Genomic DNA, 27,780 nt, shown 5'->3' with positions numbered 1-27,780 from the left:
CATATCAATACACATATACCACAGAAATAAAATCTGTGGTGGCCTCAAGAATTTAGTCTATGGTATCATTTGAAGCCTAGTGGCAGACAGGCATTGGATGTAGTCAGTCAGTGGTTCCAAATTTGCACTCCAGAGCCAACGTAAGCACAGAAATATTTTTCATTTTGTAGTGTCTACAACATGTGTAGTGTCTACAAATTGTTTAATTTTTGGTGGGGTTTCCATATTTACAAATTGGTGGGATTTGTGGCAAATATCAGATTACTCAATTCTCTTGAAAAACAGGATGACCTGGCTGCATCGGGCCTACATTTGTGCATGACCCCTGGAGCTGGGTGGCAGCTGCCCTCTTTGGGGCACACACTTCCCAGTTTCCCTCCCTCCTCACCACACTCTCCTCTCTGTGTCCCTTTGTTTGAACCTGTTCCTCCTCGGTGGCTCACATGGCTTGCTCAGCTCCTGGGAGCATCTGTATTTGGGATGTCCGGTCTATGTGGCCTCTTTGGTGGCAAGAAGTTGGGAAGACCTAACTGTATCCTGAGGTTCTTCCATGGCTCCCAGGGGGATGCTGTACATCATAAGATGCCAAGCCCCACAACAAAAAGCTGCTATCTCCAGATGAGAAGAAATTTCTGAAATAAAGGCAAAGATCATAGTTTAAGTCACATTCTCTCAAACCTCTTAAGAATCTGCTGCTTGAAGGAAGGAAATAACAAAAATCAGATTGGAGATAAATGACATAGAGACCAAAGAAACAATACATAAGATCAACAAAACCAAGAGCTGGTTCTTTGAAAGGATAAACAAGATAGATGGACCTCTAGCCAGGCTAACCAAGAAACAAAGAGAGAGGACTCAAATAAATAAAATCATAAACAAAAGAGGTGAAAAAACAACAGACCCCGCTGAAATACAAAGGATTGTTACAAAATACTACAAACAACTCTATTCCAACAAACTGCACAACCTGGAGGAAATGGACATATTCCTAGAAAAATACAAACTTCCAAAACTCAATCAGGAAGAATCTATAAATTTCAATAGACCTGTGACTGGGGAAGAAATTGAAACAGTCATCAAAAAGCTTCTAGCAAACAAAAGCCCAGGGCCAGATGGCTTCACAGGAGTGTTTTACCAAACATTCAAGGAAGAACTAAAACCTATCCTCCTCAGACTATTTCAAAAAATTCAAGAGGAAGGAACACTTCCAAACTCCTTCTATGAAGCCAGCATCACCCTAATACCAAAACCAGATAAAGACAACTCAATGAAAGAGAATTACAGGCCAATATTCTTCATGAACATAGATGCCAAAATCCTCAACAAAATTCTAGCAAATCAACTCCAGAAGAACATCACAAAGATCATACACCATGACCAAGTAGGATTTATTCCAGGAATGCAAGGATGGTACAATATCCGCAAATCAATAAACGTGATACATCACATAAACAAATTGAAAGATAAAAATCATATAGTCATATCAATTGATGCAGAAAAAGCATTTGACAAAATCCAACACTCTTTCCTGATAAAAAGTCTCAAAAAGGTGGGAGTACAAGGATCATACCTCAACATAATAAAATATATGATAAACCCACAGCCAACATCATACTCAATGGACAAAAACTAAAACCATTCTCTCTAAGAACAGGAACAAGACAGGGATGCCCACTATCGCCACTCCTGTTTGACATAGTACTGGAAGTACTAGCCATTGCAATTAGACAAGAAGAGGAAATAAAAGGCATCCAAATTGGAAAAGAAGAAGTAAAGTTATCCTTATTTGCAGACGACATGATATTGTACATAAAAAACCCAAAAGACTCCATTAAAAAACTAATTGACCTAATAAATGAATTTGGCAATGTAGCAGGATACAAAATTAACGCCAAGAAATCCACGGCATTTCTATACACCAACAGTGAAATTACAGAAACAGAGACTAAAAAAGCAATTCCATTTACCATCGCACCAAAAAAATTAAGATACCTAGGAATAAATTTAACTAAGGAAGTAAAGGACCTATTTGTGGAAAACTACACGACACTGAAAAAAGAGATAGAGGAAGATGTAAAGAGATGGAAGAACATACCATGTTCATGGATTGGTAGAATCAACATAATCAAAATGTCCGTACTTCTTAAAGCAATCTATAGGTTCAATGCACTCCCCATTAAAATACCAACGGCATATTTCACTGACCTAGAAAGAACTCTCCAAAAGTTCATTTGGAACAATAAAAGACCCCAAATAGCCACAGCAATCCTGAGAAAGAAGAATAAAGTAGGAGGGATCTCAATACCAGACTTCAAGCTGTATTACAAAGCCACTGTTCTCAAAACAGCCTGGTACTGGCACAAGAACAGACATATAGATCAATGGAATCGAATCGAGAACCCAGATATCAACCCAAATCACTTTGCTCAATTAATATTTGACAAAGGAGGCACGAATATACAATGGAGTCAAGACAGTCTCTTCAATAAATGGTGTTGGAAAAATTGGACAGATACATGCAAGAATGAAACTAGATCACCAACTTACGCCATACACAAAAATAAACTCAAAATGGATACAGGACTTAAACATCAGACGGGAAACCATAAAAATACTAGAAGCATCCACAGGCAGCAAAATCTCAGACATATGCCAAAAGAACTTCTTCACTGATACTGCCCCTAGGGCAATGGAAGCTAAAGAGAAAATAAACAAATGGGACTACATAAAAATAAAAAGCTTTTTTACAGCAAAAGAAACCATCAACAAAACAACAAGAAAGCCCACTGTGTGGGAGAACATATTTGCAAATGTTCCCACTGAAAAAGTTTAATCTCCAACATCTACAGACAGCTTATACAACTAAATAAAAGGAAGATGAATGATCCAATTAAAAAATGGGCAATGGACCTAAATAGAATATTCTCAAACGAAGACAGAAGGAAGGCCAAAAGGCACATGAAAACATGCTCAAAATCACTAATTATCCGAGAGATGCAAATCAAAACAGCAATGCGGTACCATCTCACACCTGTCAGAATGGCCAACATCAACAAATCAACAAACGGCAAGTGTTGGCAAGGTTGTGGAGAAAAAGGAACCCTCGTGCACTGCTGGTGGGAATGCAGACTGGTGCAACCACTGTGGAGAACAGTGTGGAGTTTCCTCAAAAAACTGAAAATGGAACTCCCATTTGACCCAGTAATCCCACTCCTAGGAATATATTCCAAGAAACTAGAAACACCAATCAGAAAGGATATATGCACCCCTATGTTCATAGCAGCACAATCTACAATAGCCAGAATTTGGAAACAGCCTAGGTGCCCGTCAGCAGATGATTGGATAAAAAAAACTATGGTACATCTACATAATGGAATACTATGCTGCCATGTAAAAGGAATTCTCATCATTTGCAGCAACCTGGATAGAACTAGAGAACATCATGCTGAGTGAAATAAGCCAGTCAATGAAAGAGAAACACCACATGACCTCACTCATTTATGGATAATAAAGAACATTATAAATGGATGAACCAAAAGATAGATATAGAGACAGTAAAACAACAAGCAGACTGTCAAATTACAGTGGGGAGGGTAGGGAGATCTGTGGGAGATAAGAGATCAACCGAAGGACTTGTATACATGCATATAAGTACAACCAATGGACACAAAACTCTGGGGAGGGAGGGTATGTATAGGAGAGGGAGGATGTTAAAATATGTACACAGATAATAATTTAATAAAAAAAATAAAAAAAGAATCTGCTGCTTGATAGTGCAATGGATGGGTATAGTACCATCAACTATATGCAAAATGTATTTGAGCTCAGGAGTTGAGTGTCCATGCCTTTTGATAGCTGTGTGACCTTAGGTTAGTTACCTAACCTCTCTGTCTTAGTTTCTTTATCTGCAAAATGAGGCTAATACTACTACTTACCTTTTAGGGCTGTTAGGAGGATTAAATGAGATAGTATGTGACAAGCATTTAAAACAGTGGATGGCTGGAGGGTGCAGAAAGAGACTGGATTAAAATCATACACCTATGGATGAGGACAATGGCGGGGGGGGGGGGGGGGGGGTGTGAGGTAAGGTTAGAGGGTGGGGCAGGAACTGGGTGGAAGGGAGCTATGAGGGAAAAAAGGAGAAACAATTGTAATAATCTGAGCAATAAAGATTTATTTTAAAAGAAAAAATAAATTAAAAAAATAAAACAGTGGATGGCATACAGTAATCTCTCCATTTTTTTTATTTTTTATAAATTATTCTTTTGAGCTGGGTTTCAGTCTGCCTATGAAAAAGGTAGTAAACTCTCATAACGTACTGCCAGGAAAAGTGAATTCTGTCTCTGTCACTCCATCTCACAGATCCTAGAAAGTCCTGACATGAATGTAATAGATCTCAACATGTATTTGAGGATGACATGGTGCATCATTTTGATTGACAGCCACAGCCACTCAATCTACTTGTTAAACTGGGATTGTTTATGAGGCATATTAATAAGTCCCTTCATTCATTCATGCATTAATTCCTTTGATTAGTCATCTCTTTATTCATTAAATATCTATTGAGTGCCTACTTTGTTCCAGGCATACAGACAAAGAAACTCATGTCCTGGTTTGGGGCTAGCAACAACTGTCAGATATTTCTATAGGACAGAACCTAAACATTGTCTATGAAAAATAATGATCCATGTTTTTATGGGACCTTGAAAGACCTAGTCCTAATCTGAAGTCATGTCACTGACATGAAATAAATCACTGGTAAAAAAAAAAAAAATGCCTTGAAAAGAGAAACAAGACCATAACTCTTAAAAATAATTCTGTAAGTACCCAATTTATTCATAAAACAATACAGTTTAAATATTTATGATTTTTTTCAGTCATAATTTTCCCCATCATTCCCAAAATGTTGTGCATTTGGCTGACATGTATTTGCAAGGTTAGAATCTATAATTATAATACTGGAAATTATACAAAGCCTATTTGATTTGCTTGATAATATGTCCCCCCCCCCTCAACAAACAAACAACATACAGATCTATTTCACCTTGCGATTGACCTCCCTATCTTGCTGACTGTGCCTCTTATGCTGTAAAACATTTGTTCATTTCCCTGTGAGAAGATTACACAAGAGAAACATTCATTCTTCTGGTTCAAAACTGGCCATTTTATATCAAAACAAAACACCACCACCTAACACAATGATTCTAGGCATTTCTGCTGATAAAGTTTGCTCTCTGGAGTGATAAAAAGAGGCAAAAAGAAGCCCCAGACTCAGCTTAAAAAATCAACGCGGTGGGCCACATTTCTGGGGAGCGACACCCTACAGCCCTTTGCCATGGCCAAGTCTCCATTGTCATGGTTCTACCGAAGACTTTTGGAGGGCATTCTTTGGGGTTGACGTAAACATGGCATCATCCATGCAAGAAGTGAGATGCCTCCTTTAAGAGGTCAGGAGCTGGCCAGGGGGAATACTCACTCATCTGTGTAAGGAAGAGGTGGGACTACAAAGCAGTGAGGCTGAAGTGTTTGGTGTGCAGCTTCTGGAATCAGTCTCACTACTTTCTACTCCCTCCTCAGAGACAGGCAACCTTTGTGCTACTGATGGGGAAGAGGTGCCATTCTCAAGCAGACTAGGGCCCGCCCTGGTGCAGATGGTCTCTACAATCACACCCTAACATCTAGAAGCTCAGTATCCTCAGTTCGATAGGAGGACTGCACTGGCTTCCCCTAGGTCACTGGTTGGCGAACCACAGCTCATGAGTCACATGTGGCTCTTTGGCCCTTTGAGTGTTCTAACGCCACTTCAAAATAGATTCGCCCAGGCCGAAAACCGACTTCTGTGCATGGGCCACGAAGTTTCAATCACACTGTACATGCACGCCTGCACGTGGTATTTTGTGGAAGAGCCACACTCAAGGGGCCAAAGAGCCGCATGTGGCTTGCGAGCTGTGATTTGCTGACCCCTGCCCTGGGTCAAGCATCTCAAACTCATGGCCTGCAGGCTGCATGCCTCATTTGGCTCATGTTAGCCTTTGAGTTTGACATGCTTGCCCTAGACATTGTCAGAGCAGCAGAATCTGGGGTCTATGCATACCTATGGCATCACGGTCCAAATTTTGACAAGATGCCCAGTAAAGTCTGAGAGGTGCTGGGCTAAGTGCCCTAGACCCCCATCAAGAAGACTACTCCTAGGTGACTGCTTCTCTTCATCAGCAGAGAGACCATTCTCGGCAGGGATGAATTATAGGTAAAACTGCAAAAACAGTGTGGGTGTTGTGTTTTGTGTTTTTGTCTTTTAAACATGCAAAATACAGTCCATGCATCTACCATTTTGAAAAGTCTCTCATCCCGTAGCAGATAAAACCAAACACGTTTTGGCTATCGACGTTCAGTAGTTGTTTCAAAATGCTTTACAGTGTAAAGATAATAAGAAATTTAGCAAAATTTCAACAAACCTGTATAAAAAACGGATACAGATACCATTTTATTTCAAGTCGACATGCTGTAATGTAAAGAGTAAGTTGGAATTATTTGTGTTTCTTTGTAAAAAGTCTTGAATAATACAAGGGCTTACCAGATCCAGGCCTCATGGCTACACATGCAAAAATAAATAAATAAATAAATAATAATAATAAAATAAAATAAATGGCCAGTTAGTTAAAAATCACCAAACCGTGCTAGTTTTTAAATGTGTGGCTTTTTTAAAGTACGTGAGTAGTAGAAGTAGTAAATATTAGCAGGAGTAGTATTTCAGAACTCTGTAAAAGTGCGTGGAGTTCATGGTGCTAGTGTCCTGGAAGACTCATACATTTCTGATGAACATTTCGGCTTAATCCCTTTGCCGTTGTAATAGTCCACGACTTGGTTTGGGACTTCAGCCAGCACGCTCTTTGCCAGGGCAGCCGGAGATGCCTGCAGGGAAGAAGAAATCACCATGACTTTGGCAGCTGGCCAGAGGAAGCTGAGAATCGGCCTAACAGGCTTGAGTCCTGTTCTTAGCAGCTAGTCTCTCTCTCTCTCTCTCTCTCATCATTCATTCATTCATTCAGTCAGTCAGCATTTGACAAGGGCCTCCAACCAAAAGTTGTCAGGTTGTGGGAACCTGAACCATTAATTCCCTAATTTTATTTTTGCATGCCTGTCTTAAAATATCAAACTATTCACATCTGAAATATGGGTGAAAATTAGGTGTCAGAATGAACTGTCTTGCACTTTTGTTTCTGATTTATATTCAATTCTAGACCCTTATTTATGATCCAGGCACTGTGCTAGGGTTTATGGGTCTATTATTATTACTGTTAGGGAAGTTAGCATTATGTGAGAGGAGCCAAAATTAACCCCACTTTAAGGTAAAATATAACATATATCACAAACCAACAGCATCACATCATCTGGGCGCGTATTAGAAACATAGAATCTTAGACCCATCCCTGAGCTTCCGAATCAGAATCTGCATTTTAATTCGATGCCCATGATTCCTGTGCATATGAAATTTGAGAAGCACTGCTCCAGAGTCACAAACACTGTGTGACCAGAACGCAGAAAGCAAAGAGACTAAGTCATTTTGGAGGAAATCAGAGCAGGCTTCCAAGAGGAGGTGGCATTTAAGTTGGGTATGTTTTAAAATGTAGAGAAGCAGGGGATTGGCATTTAATTATTTTAGGGACAAGAAGTCATCTGATGGTACTGAAGTGGGTGCATGTTGCAAATTCAGATTGGTGGGGCATTCAGTTGGAAAATAAGCTTGAAGCCAGGTGATGGAGCGTATTGAGTACCTCCATGCTAATTAATGTAGCCATTATTCTACCAGCATTGTGACTCCACTGTATGCTTTGAGGCAGATGAAGGTGGAGGTTGATATTCTGCCTGGACTCTTGGCATTCAGTGCTAACTGCTCATCCTCTGGGTAAGAAAAATTGCTCAAACCCCATTATAAGTATGGAAGAGATTGAAAATCTGAAGCAGAGTGACAAGTTAACAAGTGTTTGAGGTACCTCAGAAAGATCAGAAGGAAACGGAGTGAACTAAATGCCAGGTGACCTGGCTGCTAGCTCCTTCCTTCCTATGTGGCTTGTCACTCAGCCATTCAGCTTTGCTGAGCCCTGTTGTTCTCAGAGACAAAATGGGAAAGAATAAGCATTGATTCTACCTCACAGAGTTTTTAGGAGGCTCAAAATAAGAGACCTATCTTAACAACAATCTGAAAACACTGTGAGGAGTTTTTCTAAAAGGATTCCTCACGCCTGCCTGGTGTGGCTCAGTTGGTTGAATGTTGTCCCATGCATCAGAAGTTCCTGGGTTCAATTCCCAGTCAGGGCACGTGCCCTGTTGCAGACTCAACCCCCAGTAGGGGGCATGCAGGAGGCAGCCAACCAGTTTCTTTCTCACATTGATGCCTCTCTCTCCCTCTCCCTTTTTCTCTCTCTAAAATCAATAAAATCATATTTTAAAATAATAAAATGATTCTTTACATGTTAGAGATGCCATATTGCTGGCTGGACATTTGGCATCCATGAATGCTTTTATTTTATAAATAACTGCTCAGGATTGTGTGTTATTCATGATCCATGTGTACACTGGGGCATATAAAAAGTCACTTCTACCCCTTCTCTCTGGCCACCTCTCATAGAAAAGCTACAAAGCCAAATATGTGATTTCCTAGCCTCCCTTCCATCTAGGGAGGTTCATGTGATCCAATTTCATCTTTGAGACAGATATTACTTTCCTGGGGGATGTTGGAAAGCTTTTCTTCTTGGTCAAAGAGGACAGACATGGTTGGCTCTGTGTCCCTTTCCTCTTCCTCTTTACCTTGAACTGAAATATGATTCCTGGAGCTATGGCAACCATCTTATCACCAAGGGGATCACCAAGTGCTGGCCCTGACACCATCGAATCACTAAAATCACAGATGTCAGCAGCCCCCGGCCCCTAACTTCTAGCTACATGAGAAAAGCATGTTTGTACTTATGTAATCCAGGGTTTCCCAGCTTTAACTCTACTGCTGTTTTGGGCCAGATAATTCTTTGTTGGGGGGACTGTTCTGTGCATTGCAGGATGTTTACCAACATCCCTGGCCACTACCAACGAGGTGTGAGTTAGACACTCCACACTGTCACCATTAAAAATGTCTCCAGATATTGCCAAGTGTCCCCCGGGGAATAAGCCACCCTTAGTTAAGAACCATTCATGTAATCCACTGGAAGGTGGACTTACTGTTATTTGGAGTCAAAAACTTTTCTCAACAGTGCTGTCAGAGAGAACTTGTTACAAGGAAGGAAAGTCCAATATGGCAGTCACGAGACACACACAATGAATAAACCCCTGAAATGTGGCTCATGCAACTGACAAAGTCATTTAAAATTTTTATTTAATTATAATGAATTTAAACTTAAATACCCACATGTGGCTATTTGTTACTGCATGGGACAGCACAGAGCCTAAGCGATTCTCCCACCTTTTTGCACACGTGTGCTCGTGGGTCTGGTGAGCAAATAGGGGCTGGGAGATATCAGTTGGGTTAGGAAAAGGCCAAAACTGTGAAAGCAGCTGGCAAGAACAGCTGTATTTATCAATCACCTACACAGGCCAAGCGCTGTGCTAAGCCCCGTGAAGACTCCACCTTCAATCTCGCAATGCGTGTTTCGTTTGCCCCATGGTCCTGATGAACACCTGTGGCACAGAGGGGTTAAGTAACTTGCCCAGAATCACACAGCTCAGAGCCAGTGCCCTGTCTGCTTCAAAGCCCCGAGCTATCATGCAGAGCAGGAAAAGAGAGAAGGCTCCTGGGTGACGGGCTAATATGAAATGCATCAGTCCCTCACTTTTCATTTTATTTATGGCTTATTGAATTCACTGTAGTCTGGATAATGAAATGGTTTTCAAAATCTAATTTGAAATCCATGAAGATAAGGTGAATGACATGCTCCTGGCATTCTGAGCAGCTGGAGACTGCGCAGCCCACGTGGTGAATGTGCCACTTCCTCGCTCCAATCAGATCAGGGCAGGTCCCGGCTTACCAAGGCCCTGTCCTTCCTCACACACCCCGTTCAAGCTGCAGGGCTTTCCTCACGGCGACTTCTCTCTGCTCTGAAGTCCCGTAGCAACATTTTAGCGCCTTTCAGTCATCCACAGATATTTCTGCTGACCCCTGGGTCCTAACTATTCAGCCCCCCAGTTCATTCCTTGCAACCTGGACCCACGGCTTTCTCACCTCGCTGTGGCCCCAATGCTAGCACATGCCTTGCACACAGTAGATACTCCATGAGAGGAGAAGGCTTGGGGTGGAGGCTAAAATCTAGCCTGGCTCAGCTGCATTGTTTTGGCACACTGATGTGTGTGTGTGTGGCAGGGGAGGGTGGTTCGGGAAGTGCATGAATCTCCCAGGGAGTAAGTTCTTTGACCCTTCACTCAGGCAGTTATAGGTCATGTTTCAGTGACATGGCTACTCTGTTCTGCTGACCAGATGGAGAGAACATCACAGCCTGGAAGAGCACCCTTCTCCCCACCATGGGCATCAGGCAGGTCAATAGCCTCATTGATGAACACAAGGGCAGTGCATTCAGTCTTCTCCATGAGACACACACACACACACACACACACACACACACACACACATCCTTTCTTGAAGAGGAGTGAGTTGGTTTTGGTCCTGTCCTCTCATGGGAAGCCCCGAGATATGCTTACATGTTTGAAGTTCCTGAAGGGCACGAACTGGACGATGTCTCGAAGGACAGGCTCTCCCTTGGGTGACCTCAGGATCCCGTCGTCACCGTCCAGCATCTGCATGTCGCTGAAGTCAGCGTTGCCCACTCCTACGATGATGACTGACATGGGGAGGTGGGAGGCATGGACGATGGCCTCCCGGGTGTCGGCCATGTCTGTGATGACACCATCAGTCAGAATCAGCAGGATGAAGTATTGCTGCGATGGGTCAGACGCCAGGCAACGAGGGACCGAGAGGTGGGGAGACAAGGACAATATCAGGTGCCTTCAGTGCATACTGGCTACAGCAACAGCGACAACAGATTTTTTTCAGTACCTGTGTGTAGGCAGTCCTAAGAACTTAAGGTTATGATGAATAGGACTGAAAGGCAGGCATAGTAGTTGTAGGTTAATTCTAATAATCACCTTAGTAACTGTTATGAAGCAGTGTGGTTGACAGAGCAGCAAGGAGTCTGGAGGATAGATGTCAAAGCCTCATTTTCTCAGATCCTGGGAAAATACCTTTTAATTCCTCTGGGGTTCAGCTTCATCTCTTAGATGAGGGTTGGGACTAGATTGCTTGTAATTGCCTCTTCAGCTTGGAGAAGTCTAAAGGTGCCCTGCCCAAGGCAATAGCCATGAGCTCCATGTGACTGCTGAGCCCCTGAGATGTGACTAGAGCAATGGAGGACCTGAATTTTAAATTTCATTTTCTTTTAATAAATTTAACTTTAAAAATGGATACCCGATTCAGTTATCCGAAGTCTTTTAAGAATGTTTGAAACAACTCAAATATGTGAATGTACTTTCTCAACTATCAATTTATAAAGTCTAAAATAAAGATCAAGTATTTGTGATGATAATTTAGCACCCAAATGAAGATGATGCAGGTGTAAAATACACCCTGGATTTTGAAGACATCATGTAAAAAGAAAAGTGTAAAATATTTTGTTAATAATTTTTATGTACATGTTAAAATGAGATTATTTTGTTCACTTAACAATACTTCTGACAAGGGGCCAATGGGCTTCATCAGCTGCTAATGGGGTCCATGGGACAAAAAAGGTTAAGAACCCTTGATCTGAAGGGATTATCAGGATTCTAGAATCTGATCCAGTGTTAATCTAGCCAGAGGTCCTAGGCTGCAGACTGTCGGATCAAAGGCCTAATGCAAATTCCCAATAAAGCTACTGTAACAGTTACTTCCAAAGCCAGGCCTGGGAAATGCTCACAGATGAAACAGGATAGTCTTTGAATGTATATGGGGTCCTGTTCAGATATGGAGGATATATATTTTTTTTAATTTCTAGAAGAGTTCCACAAAGTCTAGGAGAAAATCCTACATCCAGACCTTGACACAACTTGCCTAAGAAGTTCAAGTGTAAGCCCCTTAGCTATCAGTGATAACAAGGGGTCCAGGATCACACATTGTTTAAAGAGCAGGAGAAGTGGCTGGGGAAAAGAACCGTTATTTCTGGACCCTAAGGGTCAGTTGTTTGGGGATATGTGGATCAGACCATTCTGGCACCATTTCCTGGCCTGTTCTTACTCAGCAGATTACCTGCCCCTGGGAGAGTCAGTGGTCCCTAGGGGAGTGAATCATGGGCAAAAACTCATGGCTTATACCAGGCCTAAATCCAGACCTATGTCAGACCTGTTCTCTTTTTTCTCTTCTAGTTCCTGCTACCCCAGAAACTAGAGATGATTTCTGTTTTCTATATGGGCTCTGGGGTGCCCTGGGGACACCTTGGATGCTCTTGGGGATATAAGAGGAGAAGGACAAAAGTTTGGACCCTGTCTCTTAGTCCAAATTTAACAAGTTTTTCTTAAAATCTATTTTAGATGTTGGGTTTCTGAGTAACATATCATTTGAAGAATTTGAAATTCTGATGTGAAAAAAATGTTAAAACATAAAATGAAATAGTGATCCTGCCCAACACTTATCCCCAAATCTTGCATCTTGTGAAGATTCAAACTTGCTCCAAGGCCTTAGTGGGTTTGGCAAGATGGAGATACTGTTGATTTTGACAAGTGCAGTTTCAGAGGAATGTTGGGGAGGAAAGTCTGACTGGTATAGGTAGCGGAACTGGTATAAGTAGGCAAATTTTTAAACGAATTTTGCTCTAAAGGGAGATAAAATAAGGGGTAGTATGGCTAGGGTAAAGTGGTGTCAAGGGAAATATTTTAACTTAAACAGAAGATATTATAGGCTGTGTTATTTGCTAATAAAAATAAGTCTTCAGTAGAAAGGGAAAAAATAGATGAGAGATAGTTGGTAGGTCAATGTCCTTGGATGATTCAAAGAAGATGGCTCCAAAATGCAAAAGAAGAGGCTGGGATTATATATGAGCATGGTCCTCCATCCACTCTATCATAAGGGAAGGTTGAGAACAGGATGCAGCGCAAGTAGGCTAGCTGAGTTGATGTAAGAAGATGAGGTAGCAGTGTATCACTTTCTTTATGCAAATGCAATATCTTGGAAGCCAGGATAAAATCACAGAGAAAATGTCAGACATCAGCAATGTTCTACTAAATCTGAAAGAAGTTACAAAGCTAAAAAAGAAATATATTGATGTCATTAAAATGATACATAGAAAAGTTATTATGGTAATATACAGGGCTGGGAAAAAGTAGCTTTATAGTTCTGAGTATGAAAAAAAACAACTTTGGTTTGCATTTTTCTTAAGAAAAACCACAAATAGAATACAAAAACAATTCTTTGCTATGAGGTTTTGTGTTGTTGTAGTTAACCACCAAGGGACAGAAGTATCTACTTTTTTGCTTCAGTTTCATCTATAATTTGGGCACATTGGGAAGCAAGTTTATTTTGGACAGTTCTTGTTATCTTCCTAAGAACACAATGTGGGTATGCCTGATACTCCTGTAAATAAAGTCAATTCCACTGTTGAGTGTCTACTCGTCCAGCTAATCTGCAGACATTGGAGATGTGTCATCTCTAAGCCTCACAATAACCCAGCAGAGATGGGCATGGTTATCCCCAGTTTTCAGATGAGGAGACTGAGGTTAGGAGAAGGTGAAGTCACTTGTCCAAACTCACACATGCTGTAATGTACTGTCAGAACGGGATGGGTGCTATGATCAATATCCAGTTGGAAAGGGCAATCTCCCATTAGCAGGCAAACTGCCTCTCTCCTTACCGATGCCTCCTTCGTGTTAGTCTCTTCTGATGCCGACTTGGCCACCTTCTGAATGATGGGGGCGATGTTGGTGGGACCATAGAGTTGGAGCTTCGGAAGGCAGCTCTGATAGGCTTCCACAACTCCTTGAATTCCTAAGATAAAGTTGGAAAAGATCAGTAGCTCAGGAGTCTCCTCAAGTAGATTTGTAATCAAACACACACACACAGAGATAAAACATTAAATTCCCCCAATATCCTCCTTAACATCACATTTATGTTCTTAAGATTAAAAATATCACACTGCTGCCCCTACCCCCAATTGAAATCATTCTCTTTAATGGCTTAATTAAAAAGCAATCCTTTCCATCAGCTTTTCCCTAATATCCTACTTTACCCATAAGATTTCATTAGATTCCCGTAGTGTGATGAAATAGATGTTATGCCCATTTTCAGGTGAAGAAACTGAGACTTAAGAGAGGTTACATGATCTGTCCTAGGTCACTCAGCAAATGAATTACAGGCTCGGGATTGAAACCCAGGTCTGCCTGGCTCTGAGGACCGTGCTCTCAGCCATTGGGCAAGTCAGTGTTAAGGCCTCTCTAGTGTTTACACTACCTTGTTAATGCTGTTGTAGTGCATACCATCCTATTCCACTTATAGGAGTCATGTGTGACCATCATTCCAAATATTGAAGTCCTTGTGGGCAGGTATTGTAACTAACTCCTTTAAAGATCTTGAGGTAGGTCAGGCACACCAAGTGTGTGATGAATGAGCAAAATTGTCTGCTGGGGACTGTGGTACAAATGAATGACATTCATCATTATGGCCAACCTCTCATTTAAAGGGGATTTCCATTCTGAGGTCATGTGACCCAAGGAAATAGTAAAGGATGAGACTCTGCTGGAAGGAACAGCCCCGATAGTGTAGCTTCTCCTAGCATTTTATGAGTCTTGCCTGAACATATAAAGGTATGCCCACGAGCCCACAAGAGTCCCATTACTGATGAATTGTATTCACATGGCTCCTCTTGGTGTCTGTGCCTATGTTAGCTCTTGCCCAAATCTCCTTCTGTCCCGAAACAGCACACTGGTCCTGTTTTTGGCCAGAGGGATCCAGAATGGGGATCAACATTCTTGCTGTAAACTCATGACCTCTTCTTCATCCTGTCTTTTCCCACTCTTAGTTTTCTGCTGTCATTATGGCTCTCTGTTGCCTTTAGAGTAGCGTGATCTATTTAGATCTAGAAAGCTACTCCTCTGCTATGGACAATGCTCACTAATTGACTGCATCAGAGGAAACTAAAATGGGAAATGTGCAAACAAAAGGGCGGTGAGACACTGGCATTGTTTCACATCGTCACTTACCTGCACATTCTGGGTTGTCTTCATTAAAGTTAATTGCGAAGTCATGAGAGACCTAGACACCAATTAAAATGAAAAAGAAGGAAAGAAGGAGAATTGAAACTTTAATCCAGGAAGGAGGCCCTGGGCGCAAGAGTCTGCAAACAAATGCCCATTCCATTCATTAGGTGTCAAGCCCCAGGAACCATTCTAAGCCTCCACAGAGTCAGTCTGAGATGGAGGATGAATTCTGAGCTCCCTGTGGAGTTAAGGTGACAGGAAATTTTTCTAGAATCAGATAAATGCTGGCAGGAGGGGAGAATGATGCATATAAAAAACGCCAAGATAATATTTCAGAAAAAAATGTAACCCCAAAAAGAACTGGCCACAGTCTGGAGGCTAAGATTGGGCTGAGCTCTGCTTGGATCCAGTGATTTAAAAAAAAGGTAACTTGTCACCCCGTTTGCTCAAAGTAGTGATGGTTATAATAGCTCCCGCTAAGCTGTTGACATTTAAAACTCATTCTAACATACTATGCAGAGCTATAGGACAGCAGGATTTGCCCATATAGGCAGGTAAAAGAGACTCTACTTTTGGAAAAGTGATAAAATCACGTATCTTGTAATATTCCAACACAGATTCCTCTAGCTGCCAGGGCCTATCACAAGGTGATGTGTTTACTTCTTTTTGCTAAAACCTGGGAAAAACAGGAGGACTGTCCTGGCACCTGGACATTAGGGGATCATTTGGGATTTTAGAGACTCCCATTTCAAATGTTATCTCCTAGCCCTGGCTCTCTTGGGGGCTAGAAAACGGTCATTAGTTATTGTGTTAAAATACCCTCTTCTCTTCGTGGGAGATCAGAACCACTGTGGTTGGTGCCTGGTCCACATTCCCCTGCCCTTTCCTAGGCAAGTCAGCTGACTTCCATCCATTTCACAGGCTTTATTTACCTGAAGTTTTCTTGGGTCTCCAGACCTGCTTTTTAAAAATTTAATATATTTTTATTGATTTCAGAGAGGAAGGGAGGGGAAGAAAGAGCTAGGAACATCAATGATGAGAGAGAATCACTGATTGGCGGCCTTCTGCACACCCCCCACTGCAGATCGAGCCTGCAACCCAGGCATGTGCCCTGACCAGCAATTGAACCATGCCTCCTGGTTCATAGGTAGAAAGACACCCAACCACTGGGCCAGGTAGGGGGCAGGGATGGGCTAGAAAGAATCAATAGGGGGAAAACAGAGACATCTGTAATACTTTCAACAATATTTAAAAGTTAAAAAAAAATTGTGTGTCAACTATCAGACATTTGTGGCCCGAAAAATGTCTACAGGCCACCAGTCGACAACTCCTATTCTGTATTCTTCCTCCCCATGTGCTCTATTTCCAACAAATGCTTCTAGAATTCTGTAGGCATGCCCAGCAGCGAGGCCCGGGGAGAATACAAGGCAGACAAGGAGGACAGGTCAGGGGACCCGCCATTTCATCCACTGATCTCTCAGTGGTCACAGGGAGAGGGATTCTCTTTCAAAAAGGGCACAGAAGGGGAAGGGCCGTGGTCTAACAGCTCTGGTGTGGGAGGAAATGTTCCATCTGACTCCTGCCATGCAACTGAGACACAGCCAGTAAGAGAGAAGTTGGTGCCTGGACAGTGTTGCCTGCACTTAACTTGGACCTCAGAGGCCTGGGTGAGGCTGGGGTAGGAACCCTGCTGCCCCTCCAAGGCCCTCCCGCCAGGGGGGGTTGAATTCTCTGTGGAATGTCCCACAGGACATCTGGTATACCTCAGTACGGTGCACATCTCTCTCTGCACAATCTTTGCCTTCTTTGAGTCATGGAAGTAAGTATTAAAACCAAATCAGTATGGTGATTATGGGGGTTGGGATTGGGGTGGAAGAAGGTATAGGGGCAGGGGGGCGGGAGGGGGGAGATAAGTGGTGATGGGAAAAAATAAAATAAAGAGGAAAACAAAACAAAGTGCCCTAAAAACAAAACCAAATAGGATTCCAATGCCCTCATAGGAAGCTTTTAGTTTTTCAATTCTCTAAGCCAGGGTGGTTCTAGCTTAGGACTTCTCTGTGTATCTCACACAAGACTGGTGCTCAGAGAGCTAGGATAAGGGTGATTGTGGACTTAATTGTCATGGACTTCCTCAGTTAGTGTTATCAATAGGATCTTTCTCTAAAGGCTGGCTGAATAGAGAGGTTTTGAACCACTGAAGATCAACATCCTGAATGTTTTCTCCATCTCTGACCATATCTGTAAGAAGCTAAGCAATGCATGCTTTTATTTGGACCTCTGAGAAGAACAACCAGAATACCAGGAGATTGGGTTTTATCAAAAGTCAGGGTCTGAGGACCTAATCTCGTGGGTTCTGAAAACCATTTCTGAGCCTTTGGACCCTAGTTACATAATTATACCAAGGGCCAAAAGAACAGAGACTCCTGGGAAGGAAACTCAAATTATTTTTTAGAGACAGCAAAGCATCTCTACTCACTCACCGTGTACTCTGGGGGTATCCTGGCACCAAATCCAAAGGCTGGGAACATTTTGTCACTGAAATAAAGAAAAGGAGTTGCTTTATTTATCATCTAGGGAGGAAGAAAAACATGAACCTGCATTACCTCGTTCGGGTATGCCAGATGCTGACTCATGCTTCTTGATTAACTGTGGCGATAGGCAATAGCTTGGATAATTAAAATCAAGGAATAATCCCCAGGGTTCATTCCAGTCATTAGTCTGCAACTTCTTCCTTACTTTTTGCCATATTTGATACCGGGGTTTCCTCCCTCCCTCTCCCCTCCCCCAGTATTCTGTTTCCTTTGAAAAGATCATGAACTAGGTAACTCCTAAGGCCAACTGCTAAGTATATGCTATCTTTTTAAATCCTTTTAGGGAAAGATTATTATTCCAGTGGGGAAATGCCTTGGGAAGTGAAATCCAAGATCATGCTGCTAGTTAGAGCCAAGGTTCAAATTCAGACAAGCCTGAATCCACAGGGCTATTAAAAAGCAATAGAAAGCTTGACAGAACTCGGATGCATCGACAGAACTCATTGTATCCATTTCTTTATCTCATACAAGCAGCAATAAATTGTTTACATGTCTTTTCTTGTCTCCTGAATTCAAAGGAATGCTGTTTTTTGTATTCATATCGTTATACTTTTACTGCCTCCCTCCCTCAGATTGCCCCTTGCTCCTACCTTCAGGATAATGCCTGTCATAGACTGTGTGCTCAATAAATATTTAATGATGAGATAGTGCATGAATTGAATGATTAAGATGTGGCCATATAAAGAAGAAAAAAAATCTTGTGGAAACCTATGTATCTTTTGGCTTGGTTTCTCTTATACAATTTGAAATTTCTCCCAATTTATTCATTCGTGTATGCTATATCTTAACTCTTAACTATGTTAGGCAATGCACGTCCTCATTTAATTCTCAAGCAACCCTGGAAATTTCACCTACTTAATATTCCCATTTTATAGATGAATAAACTGAGACTCAGAAAGACTAAAAAAGTATCAGAAACCTTAAGGTGCTTCCCAGGGAGGATTGTGTGATTCGAAAGACCATTCTTTTTCTATTACACCATTATAATGCAATGGTTATATACAGCATTAAATATGATTTCCTTCTGTCAATTCCAGCAACAAGCCCTTCTTCCCCCACCAGACAACAAATAAGACTATCTATCCTTAGGCAAATTTTGTGCTGTCAGAGGATTGTTGCAATGGGGGCTCTGGCTTATGGATCTTGTCAGAGGGTGTGTCCTTCTCATGGCACTTGTGTGTCAACTATCATACATTTGTGGCCCAAATAATGTCTGAATCCACAGGGTTATTAAAATCCACTTTCTCTCCCATAAAAAACACAACAGATTCCTTTTTGGAACAATTCCTTCTTGTCTCAGTTTCCTGTAGTTGAAAAGAAAAGAAAATCCAGGGTAGTTCTCATTGTCCCAGGGCATCTCAGTAAGCAAAAGGGACCCTCCTAGCCCCTGAGGCTGAGTGAGAAGTCAGATTCTCATCTATCCCTTATCTGTCTGACTTAAAGATAATTAGTAGCCAATAATGGCTTTGATAAAACTTTACCAAAACACAGCTGATTTGATCAAATTTGGGGATGCAAGGAAGCCAGAATTCTTTGAAATCGAAGACTTAATTCTCTGGAAAATCACCAGCTCCTCTTTTTCCTCACGGTTGTGTAGATATGAGTTTTGTGGGACATTGCATCTAGTGTGTATTAGAAAAGGTATTAATGCTGATAAATAAAAATTGACAACAGCTTATAAAGGATTAGCCACAGCTTTGAGGGGAAAAAAAATACTTCTGGTCCTTAAAAATACTTTGCTTCAGCAATTCGTCCTTAACCACAACAAGGGCCAGGAGGTGTGGGAAGGAATCTGGGAATTTCAGAGGTATTTTCTAGGTAAGTCTGGAGGAAAGCTTTCCTGGATGGAGGATGGATCCTGGTTCTTCAAACTCAGAGGTGGTTCACAGTCAAAACAGAGAAACACCTACACCCTTTATTTTCTTCTTTAATGAGTTTAGGAGGGGTGTGACCCAATATACCATCCATTTCTTTTTCTTTTGTTTTTGTTAATCCTCACCTGAGGATATTTTTGCATTGATTTTTAGAGAGGTGGGGGGGAAGGGGAGAGACACAGTGAGAGAAACAGCAATGTGAGATGTGAGAGAGACACATTGATTGGTTGCTTCCCACATATTCGGACTTGGTTGGGGATTAAGCCTGCAAGCTAGGTACATGCCCTTGACTGGAATTGAACCTGCAACCCTTCAGTCCATGGGCTGACACTCTATTCACCGAGTCAAACCGGCCAGGACGTCTTCCATTTCTAATCACCAAACCAGTGTTGTAGCCTTAATGGTATTCCTCTATACCTTCTAAGCCACCCATGGGAATGTGAAGTTTGCTGAGCATGATGAATTGTTATGTAACTGAGTTTGAAGCGTAGGGAGGAAGAAAAAATGCCTAGCCTTCAAGAGAAATAATTAATGAGCCAGAAGGACAACAATTCTCTGAAGTTAGCCATCACAAAGACTCTAGCTAATAAACACACTAAAGGAAAAAATTCAAGCCTACTTACAATGAATCTGAACATTGCTCTTCCAGATTAAAAGTAAAAACCAGGCATAGAGGAGTCTTAGGTAAGAGGCAAGAGAAGGCAAGTTGCACACACAAGTGAGCATCCACAGGCCAACCTGTCAAAGAACTCGAGCCCTGGCTGGTGTGGCTCAGTGGTTGGGTGTCACCCTGTACATTAGGGGGTTGATGGTTTGACTCCAGGTTTCTCTCTCTCTAAAAACCAATTTTTAAAATCTTCAAGAAAAAGAACTTAAAGAAAAAGAGATTGGATTCACTCAGTACTGAGTGAAGGGGGCCACGTGAAACCTGACAATATGGAAAAATCAGGGGCATATCACCACATTGGTAAAGGCAATATTTCTTCCTATTGGAATAAAATATTACAAAATGCATTAAAAGAGCCTATGGTCTTCAATGCTAATGGGCCTGCTGTCCTGACTTCATAGGGAATGGCCACGGTCTCCAGATGGAAGATTCATTCTCAACCACCACTTTCACCCTCCCTGTCAGGAAGGCTTTGAGACAAAGAAAAGAGGTTAATAAAAATAAGGAGAAATTATGGTGTGCACAAGAAAATGGAGATAAACTCAGAGCAAAATGGCATTTCAGAACACCTAGACATTTAATAAAATAGTGGTTTTAAAATTGGGGTACTTGGAAAGGCAAAAATGCAAAGTCCTACTGTGGATATGAAAGTTTTTTTGTTTTTTTTCTTTTAAGGAAATCAGTGTTCAATTTATGAACTTCCCTATGTATTATTTGCTGAAATTATCTTCTGGGAAAACCTGTGATGGAAAGACCTATTCTCCACTCCCACCTTCCCTTCCCTTCCCTTTCATAATTACACTTCTCCTTCACCCATTCTGAATTTTAACCACCAAAGTGCCTTGCTCCAGCACGGTGGTGGTGAAGATTCAGAATGTAAAAACCCTACAGGAACAATTCTAAATGAAAATGATTCACTAGAAAACAAATCCTTTTGCAAGTCAGGTAGTTGCCAATTTTTGCTTTAAAAAATTGTAAGAGTACTAATGTCAGATGATAGGTGATTAAAAATGTATTTTGATAATAGACCACTATATGATTTTTAAAAAATATGCATTTTATTAATTTTTTTACAGAGACAAAGGGAGAGGGATAGAGAGTTAGAAACATCAATGAGAGAGAAACATCGATCAGCTGCCTCCTGTACACCCCCTACTGGGGATGTGCCCACAGCCAAGGTACATGCCCTTGATTGGAATCGAACCTGGGACCCTTCAGCCTTCAGGCCAATGCTCTATCCACTGAGCCAAACCGGTTAGGGCAATTCTTGATATATAACTTAGAATTGAATAGTACTTCTAGTTAAACTCTTTCCATTACCACATACTTATTTTTAAGAACAAGTTTCCTTAGCATTCACATTGACAAAACAAAATTTGGATTAAAATTGAAGCTAGATTTTCCCATTCTAGTAATAGCTGGCATTCATCTACAGATTAGTAAACTAATGAAAAAAAAAACCCAACCTGTTTCATTAAAAGTTTTTATAGGCAATACTTAGATATTACAACTTGTAATATATTTATGTTCTTTTGATGAATTGTGCACTAATAATAATTATAGTAAAAACTAAATTATGTAGAAGATGTTTTAAAGTATTTTGAATATTTTCATCAAAGGAAATTTAAATATTTATATTCACATATTTATGATAGAAATGCATGATATAGTGATCAAGAAAAGAATTTCAAAACAAAATTTGGGGTACATTATGATGAATTCTGTGAGGGAAGGAAATGGAAATATGAGTTCACGAGAGAGAAAGAACAAGATTCTCAACTCAAAATGGAAAGCTTGTTCATACATTTTTAAAATGGATGATGGTAGGTATCAAATAGCTATGGCATTTAGATTCTCCTGGACGCATTCACAAAGTTACATAAGAATTTTATTTTAAATGTCCATATTTATAATACATTAGAACTTTCATTTTTTGTCACTATTTAAACTCATGATGGAAAACATTAGATTTCAATATAAAAATGTGTGAAAGTGATGTATTTTTACAAAATTCTTTTTTAGGGGTATACAAGCCAATTTTTTAAAGGTCATTGGCCCAAAGTTACCTTTATATTTGACACACTAGTTCTTTCCCCTATTGTGTATGGTTTATTTTAAAAAAATAAATTGAGTATTAAATAGCCTCTATTATTTATTATTTACAACAGGCAGAACCTGTGCTAGCTACTTTACTTATTCTTTTTGCTAAATACACTTACTTTTTAAAATCTTATTTTCTAATTAGAGTTGACATTTTATATTATTTTCAGATGTACAGCATAGTGGTTAGACAACTGTATAACTTACAGTCCACAGGATAATTCAAGTACTCACCTAGAACCATAAAGAGTTATTTCAATATTATTGACTATATTCACTAAGCAGAACTTCACATCTCTGTGTTAGCTAATGTCTTAATATCTAATCCTTACAACTGCTCTGCAAGGGAAGTTAGGTAAATCTTTAATTTGCAATCAAGGAAACCAAGGCCTGGGGAATGTCAACCTAAGGAGAACAGAGGCAGCAGAGCTGGGGTCTGAGCCCAGGTCCACCTGTCACCAGGACCCAGTGCTCTTCCTATCACTTCTGTAGACTAGCCTTCCCAGGGAGCTTGGTCTGGTCTAATGACTCAGAATAACAAGAGTAAGTCCATCCATGTACTAAAAGCAACAAAGTACAGAATTAACAGAATTCACCATCCCCAGGAGGCCCTCCTGACCACCTTTCCACAGTAGAAAGAGCTAACCCTGCCCTCCTTATGCCGTCCCCATTCTTACAAGAGACAGAGCTGCTCTGGCCACGCTGGGCTAGGATTTACGTACATGCCTTTCTCTCCCATGAGACTGTGAACCACTTGGGGGGAAACTGGTCTTCTGTTAATTTCTGTCTGTCTTCAGGGCCCTGCCTGGGGTGCCTGCACCTAGAAGGTCCTGCACTGGCTCTTCGCTATTTCCGTGGACCCATCTCTCCTGACTGAACTCTGGGTCTCAGCTCTGGATACCCATTAGAATGAAAACTCCTGATTCCCCCAGGATGCACACCTGCCTAACTAAATCAGAGTCTCTGGGGTGGAGCGAAAGCATCTGCATATTTTAAAACTTCCCAAGCGGTCCCAGCACATGGCCATGGTGAGAAGCACTGACTGGTGTGGGTAGGATATGGAAAGGTATCGCTGTGGTTGTAATCCGCGTTCTGATTTTTACGCTGGTCCTCCACACTCAAAAACCGCTCAGACTGGCTTTCAGTTCTAACCTTGCCTCCCCGTACTGCACCCAGCACATCGTGAAAGAAGCCTGCTGCCTCGATTTCTGATGTCCTTGTCTCATTCTGGGGCGGCCACATCTGTAAAATGGCAGTCTGTACTTCCAAGTAATGTAGTCAATGTCTATACTCTCTTGATGGCAGATAGATCAGCTTTCTCAATAGAGGATATTGCAGGGGTCAAAGGCACATCTCAGTAGGCCCAAGGGGTGGATATCATCTTGGCCTTGAGCAGCTGGAGGAGACCAAGTTGTTGCCAGGAACTGGGCAAGTACTATAACCAAGTGGGAATATATGAGCTGTGCATGTGTGTATGCATGTGTGCACATCCATGTGCACGTGTGAATGTGTCTATACACGTGCATGTGTGCCCTGTGTACATCTGCATGCGTGTGCATGCATGTGCCTGTGTGCATGCGTGTGCTTGTGTTTGTGGCGTCACCTAGGAGAGAATGAGTGGTGGTGTCTTCCCGGGGCCCAGACCCAGACCAGGCTGGCAGGATTGCCTTCTGGGTTTGAGGACCAGGTTTCTGGAAGGAGCTGTCCCTCAAGGCCACCCTGAAAAGAGCCTTTACCATCTCTGGAGCTGTTCTACTTCACGGATCCCCTCGTAGGGACCTGTTAGCAATGACTGTACACGACAGAAAGAAACCCCTTGGCTGTCAGAGGCTGGCAGGAATTTCTAAGGCTCCTGGGGATTGAAAAACCTGTGTCTCCGCAGGAGGGGGAACAGTGCCTTCTGTCAGTTTTTGTGCAAGTGTTTCTTTTTGAGCATCCACCCCACTGACTTTGATGTGAGGAAAAAATAATTCCAAAGCCCAGGCTTGAAATTCCCTGACTCTGCCTGTCTACTGCCTACGCGCCCACACAAAGGAGAAACTGCGGGCACTTGTCAGTTTTCAAGGGAGCAGCTTGCTTTACACAGTCTACTAGGGAGTCTTTGCAAAGAGTGCCCAGGCTTTCCAATCCCCCTTTTCTTCCTTAGGTGTTTGTTCATTTTTATGCCGAGCTGACACATTCACATGCATATATATATGTGCTCCACTAAGTCGAAGAAAGCCGATTTTCTTGGCCACTTGGGGCCCATAACTTAAGTATTATCCTATTAAGGTGTTAAAGAGAATCACGATTTTTCACATAACCCCTAAGGTGTCATATCTTATTTTTGTTCTGATTCTGTTATTCTGAAGGAATGCAAAATGCTCCCCAGACTCTGTCTGGCTCACGTTATGAAGGGATAACAGTGCTAAAAGATGTGCGGCTCACTCCAATCAGAGTCTCCACATCTGGCCTGCAAGGCCATCAAAGAAACAGAGAGGTTTAGTATCCTGTTCCAGGCCACCCAGCAAGACTGCCAGGGGCCACAGTGAGGGTGCTGGCAGGCAGCATGTTATTTTCAGACAACCCACCAACCTCCTTTTTGGAATTCATTTTTATACAACCTTCTCCCCTGCCGAGTCCAAGTCAGCTCTGTTATTAAGCACCTGTTGTTTGAAACATGTATCAAATGCATTTATCTACTTTATTTCTTTTATAAGCATTTCAAAAGTTTAAAAGTTATTAAGATTCTTGAAGATATTTTCCCCTTTTCTCCTTATCTTTTATGTACATTCTAGAGGCGCGGTGCATGGATTCATGTACTGGAGGGAGGGGGGGACCCTCGGCCTGGCCTGTGGGGATCAGTGGATCTCTGTGCCACCACAGCCCGGCCTTACCCGCCAGCTCGTTGGGCTCCAGCCCACTGTCCATGTCAATCCCACACAGCACAAAGTAGTGTGCAAAGCGGCAGGTGGCTGGGAGGAGCCTGAGCCCAGGCCAGGCCCCCCTGCGCCTGCCACCACCACAGCTCCGGCATGTAGGGGGAGTGTCTGCAGGAGAGGCTTGCCCCTCCACAGCTGTGCTCGCCAGCAGTAAGCCCGAAGACTGGCTCCCTTGATCAACTGAGTGGTGCGTCCACTGTGGAAGTGCACTGACCACCAGGGGGCAGCTCCTGCATTGAGCATCTGCCCTCCTGGTGGTCAGTTTATGTCATAGTACCATCTGGTTGTCCCGTCACTTAGGCTTTTATATATATATAATTATCCTAGATTATTTGTGTATGTTGAGAGGAAATGATGGAGAGAGACAGAAAGAAGGGTGAGAATTACTGTTTTGGTGTGCTGAGTATGTTTAGGAAGTTCCTAACACTGGAGATGCAATTTCGCAGTTGTCTTTCTTTCTTCTTTTTCTTCTTCTTTTTTTGGTAGAAATCTCCATATGTTATGAACCTCTTTAGGGATCCTCCCTGTATTTTGGGCCTAAGGAAATCAAAGCTGAAATTCACACTCCCTATCTCAAGATTATATATAAAAAATATCACTTCAATAAGGTCATGGAAATGCTGTTGCCCTCTGTTCTAAATGTTTAGGAGGGGAAGTGTCAGAAAGAGCCCACATATTTAAAGCTCTTTTTATTTTTTTTTTTAAAAATTGATTTCAGAGACAGGAAGAGAGAGAGAGATAGAGATAGAAACATCAATGATGAGAGGGAATCATGCTCCCTACTGAGGATTGAGCCTACAACCTGGGCATGTGTCCTGACAGGGAATTGAGTGCCACTGAATAACACCCGCTGGGCTGTTGCAAGCTCTTTGATTTTATTGGACTGTCCATTCATTCCCAAACCCCCCTCATTCCCATCTGAGTTACTGGCAATGATCGTGCAGAATCCAGAGACTTGCCTGCAGGAAGCATACTGATCCTATTGGTTTTTGACTTGTGCCATTTTCTATGATACCATAGGGTTTTTTCATTCTTCTGCCAAGGATTAGCCAGGGGTCCTCAGAACCCACAGAGAGATGACAAGGCCGGAGCCGACCAAAAGCCTCATACCTGTCATAGTCTTGGCAAATCTCCCCTACAGCCACCAAGGCCTTCAGGTACTCGTTGGGCTGGTAAGGGTGGATGTAGTGCAGGGAACAGCTGTTCCTGGGGTCCCCGTTGGAGGCGGTGAAGTCTATAGCTACCTGGAAGAGAAAACAGGAGAATGGGTAGATTTAAAGTGAAGGCACATCAGAGGAATTGTGGTCAGCTACAGAGGGAAATGGCCTGTGATGGATAAAAAAAAAAGTACGTTATATACCTTGTCAATGAGAGTTAGAGAAAAAAATTAATTCACTTAAAAACTAGCGTTGAGGCCATTTCTGTAGTTTTCAGCCCCCCCCCCCCCCAAATATTCTCTCATCTCCCTTTCCAAAACTGAATTTGAGATTGACATATAGTTCAGAAAGACCAGCTATGGCTGATCCCTATCACCAGACAGCAAGGGCAGACTATCCTAATTCCCTAAGAAAAGACGTCTATGCTCTCTGGCAGGGCAATGCCATCGCTGAGCCATGATTAAAATCCCTTGGAACCAAATTCCTTGTGAAATATGCGGTTTATCTAAGGAAGCCATTGTCATATTTTCATGAATGGCCCATTGCCGAGAGATGTGCTAAAGTGGTTGTAATACATTTTCTACAAGACACAAGTCTGTGTAAGGCATCCAGCTTTACTTTCCATTCATGGAAGAACTGCTCCCTACCACAGAGAAGATGCCTGAATGTCAGGGCATTGTGAGTGGGAAATGGAGAAGGGAAGTCTGTCTTGTCACCAAGTAGTCAATACCCTTGGACTTCTTAAATGTTTTCTGACCACCAACATCATTTACATAAAAATGGACTCACCCAATACTTTATAGCAAGAATGAAAATGCTTCATCCTTGAGGGTGCGGAACTGCGAAGGAACATTCCTTTTGATTTCCAACATCATTACTGCTGAAAAAATGTGAACCCAGCAAACACCTCTCTAAATAATTGGGGTCTGGACAGGGAGGGAGGGATTAAACTGAAAAGTTTTAGCGGAAGAGAGAAATACTCATTTAGGCCTTCCCTTTTTCTTCAGCGTTCAGCAGAATTGACTCACTGGCTCACTAATGACAGGAAGGCTCTGCGTTCTCTTACGATCTTGTGGGCAGGAAATGTTATTTGTCTATTTGGCAAAATTCCACTAGAGAAAAATCACTGGAATGTCCGCCTGGATTTATTAAGGTAAGAAATGATTTCTGGGAGGACAGAGAAAAAGTGCTCTCTGCTCTATTTATTCAGCTTATCAGAGGAATGTTGACAGGGAAAAAGCATCCCCCATGTCTTATATGGTAACCTTG

At 41.9% G+C, this 27,780-nt stretch overlaps 1 protein-coding gene across 6 annotated transcripts in view; it reads right to left on the bottom strand.

Annotated features, from left to right (window-relative positions):
• Positions 1-4,812: 4,812 nt before the first annotated feature.
• The window catches only part of CPNE4 (copine 4), a 335,819-nt gene continuing 312,851 nt past the window's right edge, over positions 4,813-27,780 (bottom strand). For all 6 annotated transcript variants that reach the window (XM_084902133.1, XM_084902134.1, XM_084902136.1 and 3 more), the window contains 6 exons: positions 26,465-26,598; positions 17,682-17,736; positions 15,205-15,256; positions 13,860-13,993; positions 10,684-10,920; positions 4,813-6,912 (listed from right to left, as the gene is read on the bottom strand). In XM_084902133.1, the coding sequence (XP_084758259.1) occupies positions 6,778-6,912; positions 10,684-10,920; positions 13,860-13,993; positions 15,205-15,256; positions 17,682-17,736; positions 26,465-26,598 (747 nt within the window). In that variant the 3' untranslated portion in view covers positions 4,813-6,777. The remainder of the gene's footprint in view (positions 6,913-10,683; positions 10,921-13,859; positions 13,994-15,204; positions 15,257-17,681; positions 17,737-26,464; positions 26,599-27,780) is intronic.

This window comes from Pipistrellus hanaki, assembly GCF_964339955.1.
Source record: "Pipistrellus hanaki genome assembly, chromosome: 13".
In the NCBI taxonomy this organism is placed as follows: Eukaryota; Metazoa; Chordata; class Mammalia; order Chiroptera; family Vespertilionidae; genus Pipistrellus; species Pipistrellus hanaki.
This window is presented reverse-complemented; position numbering and strand designations above follow the sequence as displayed.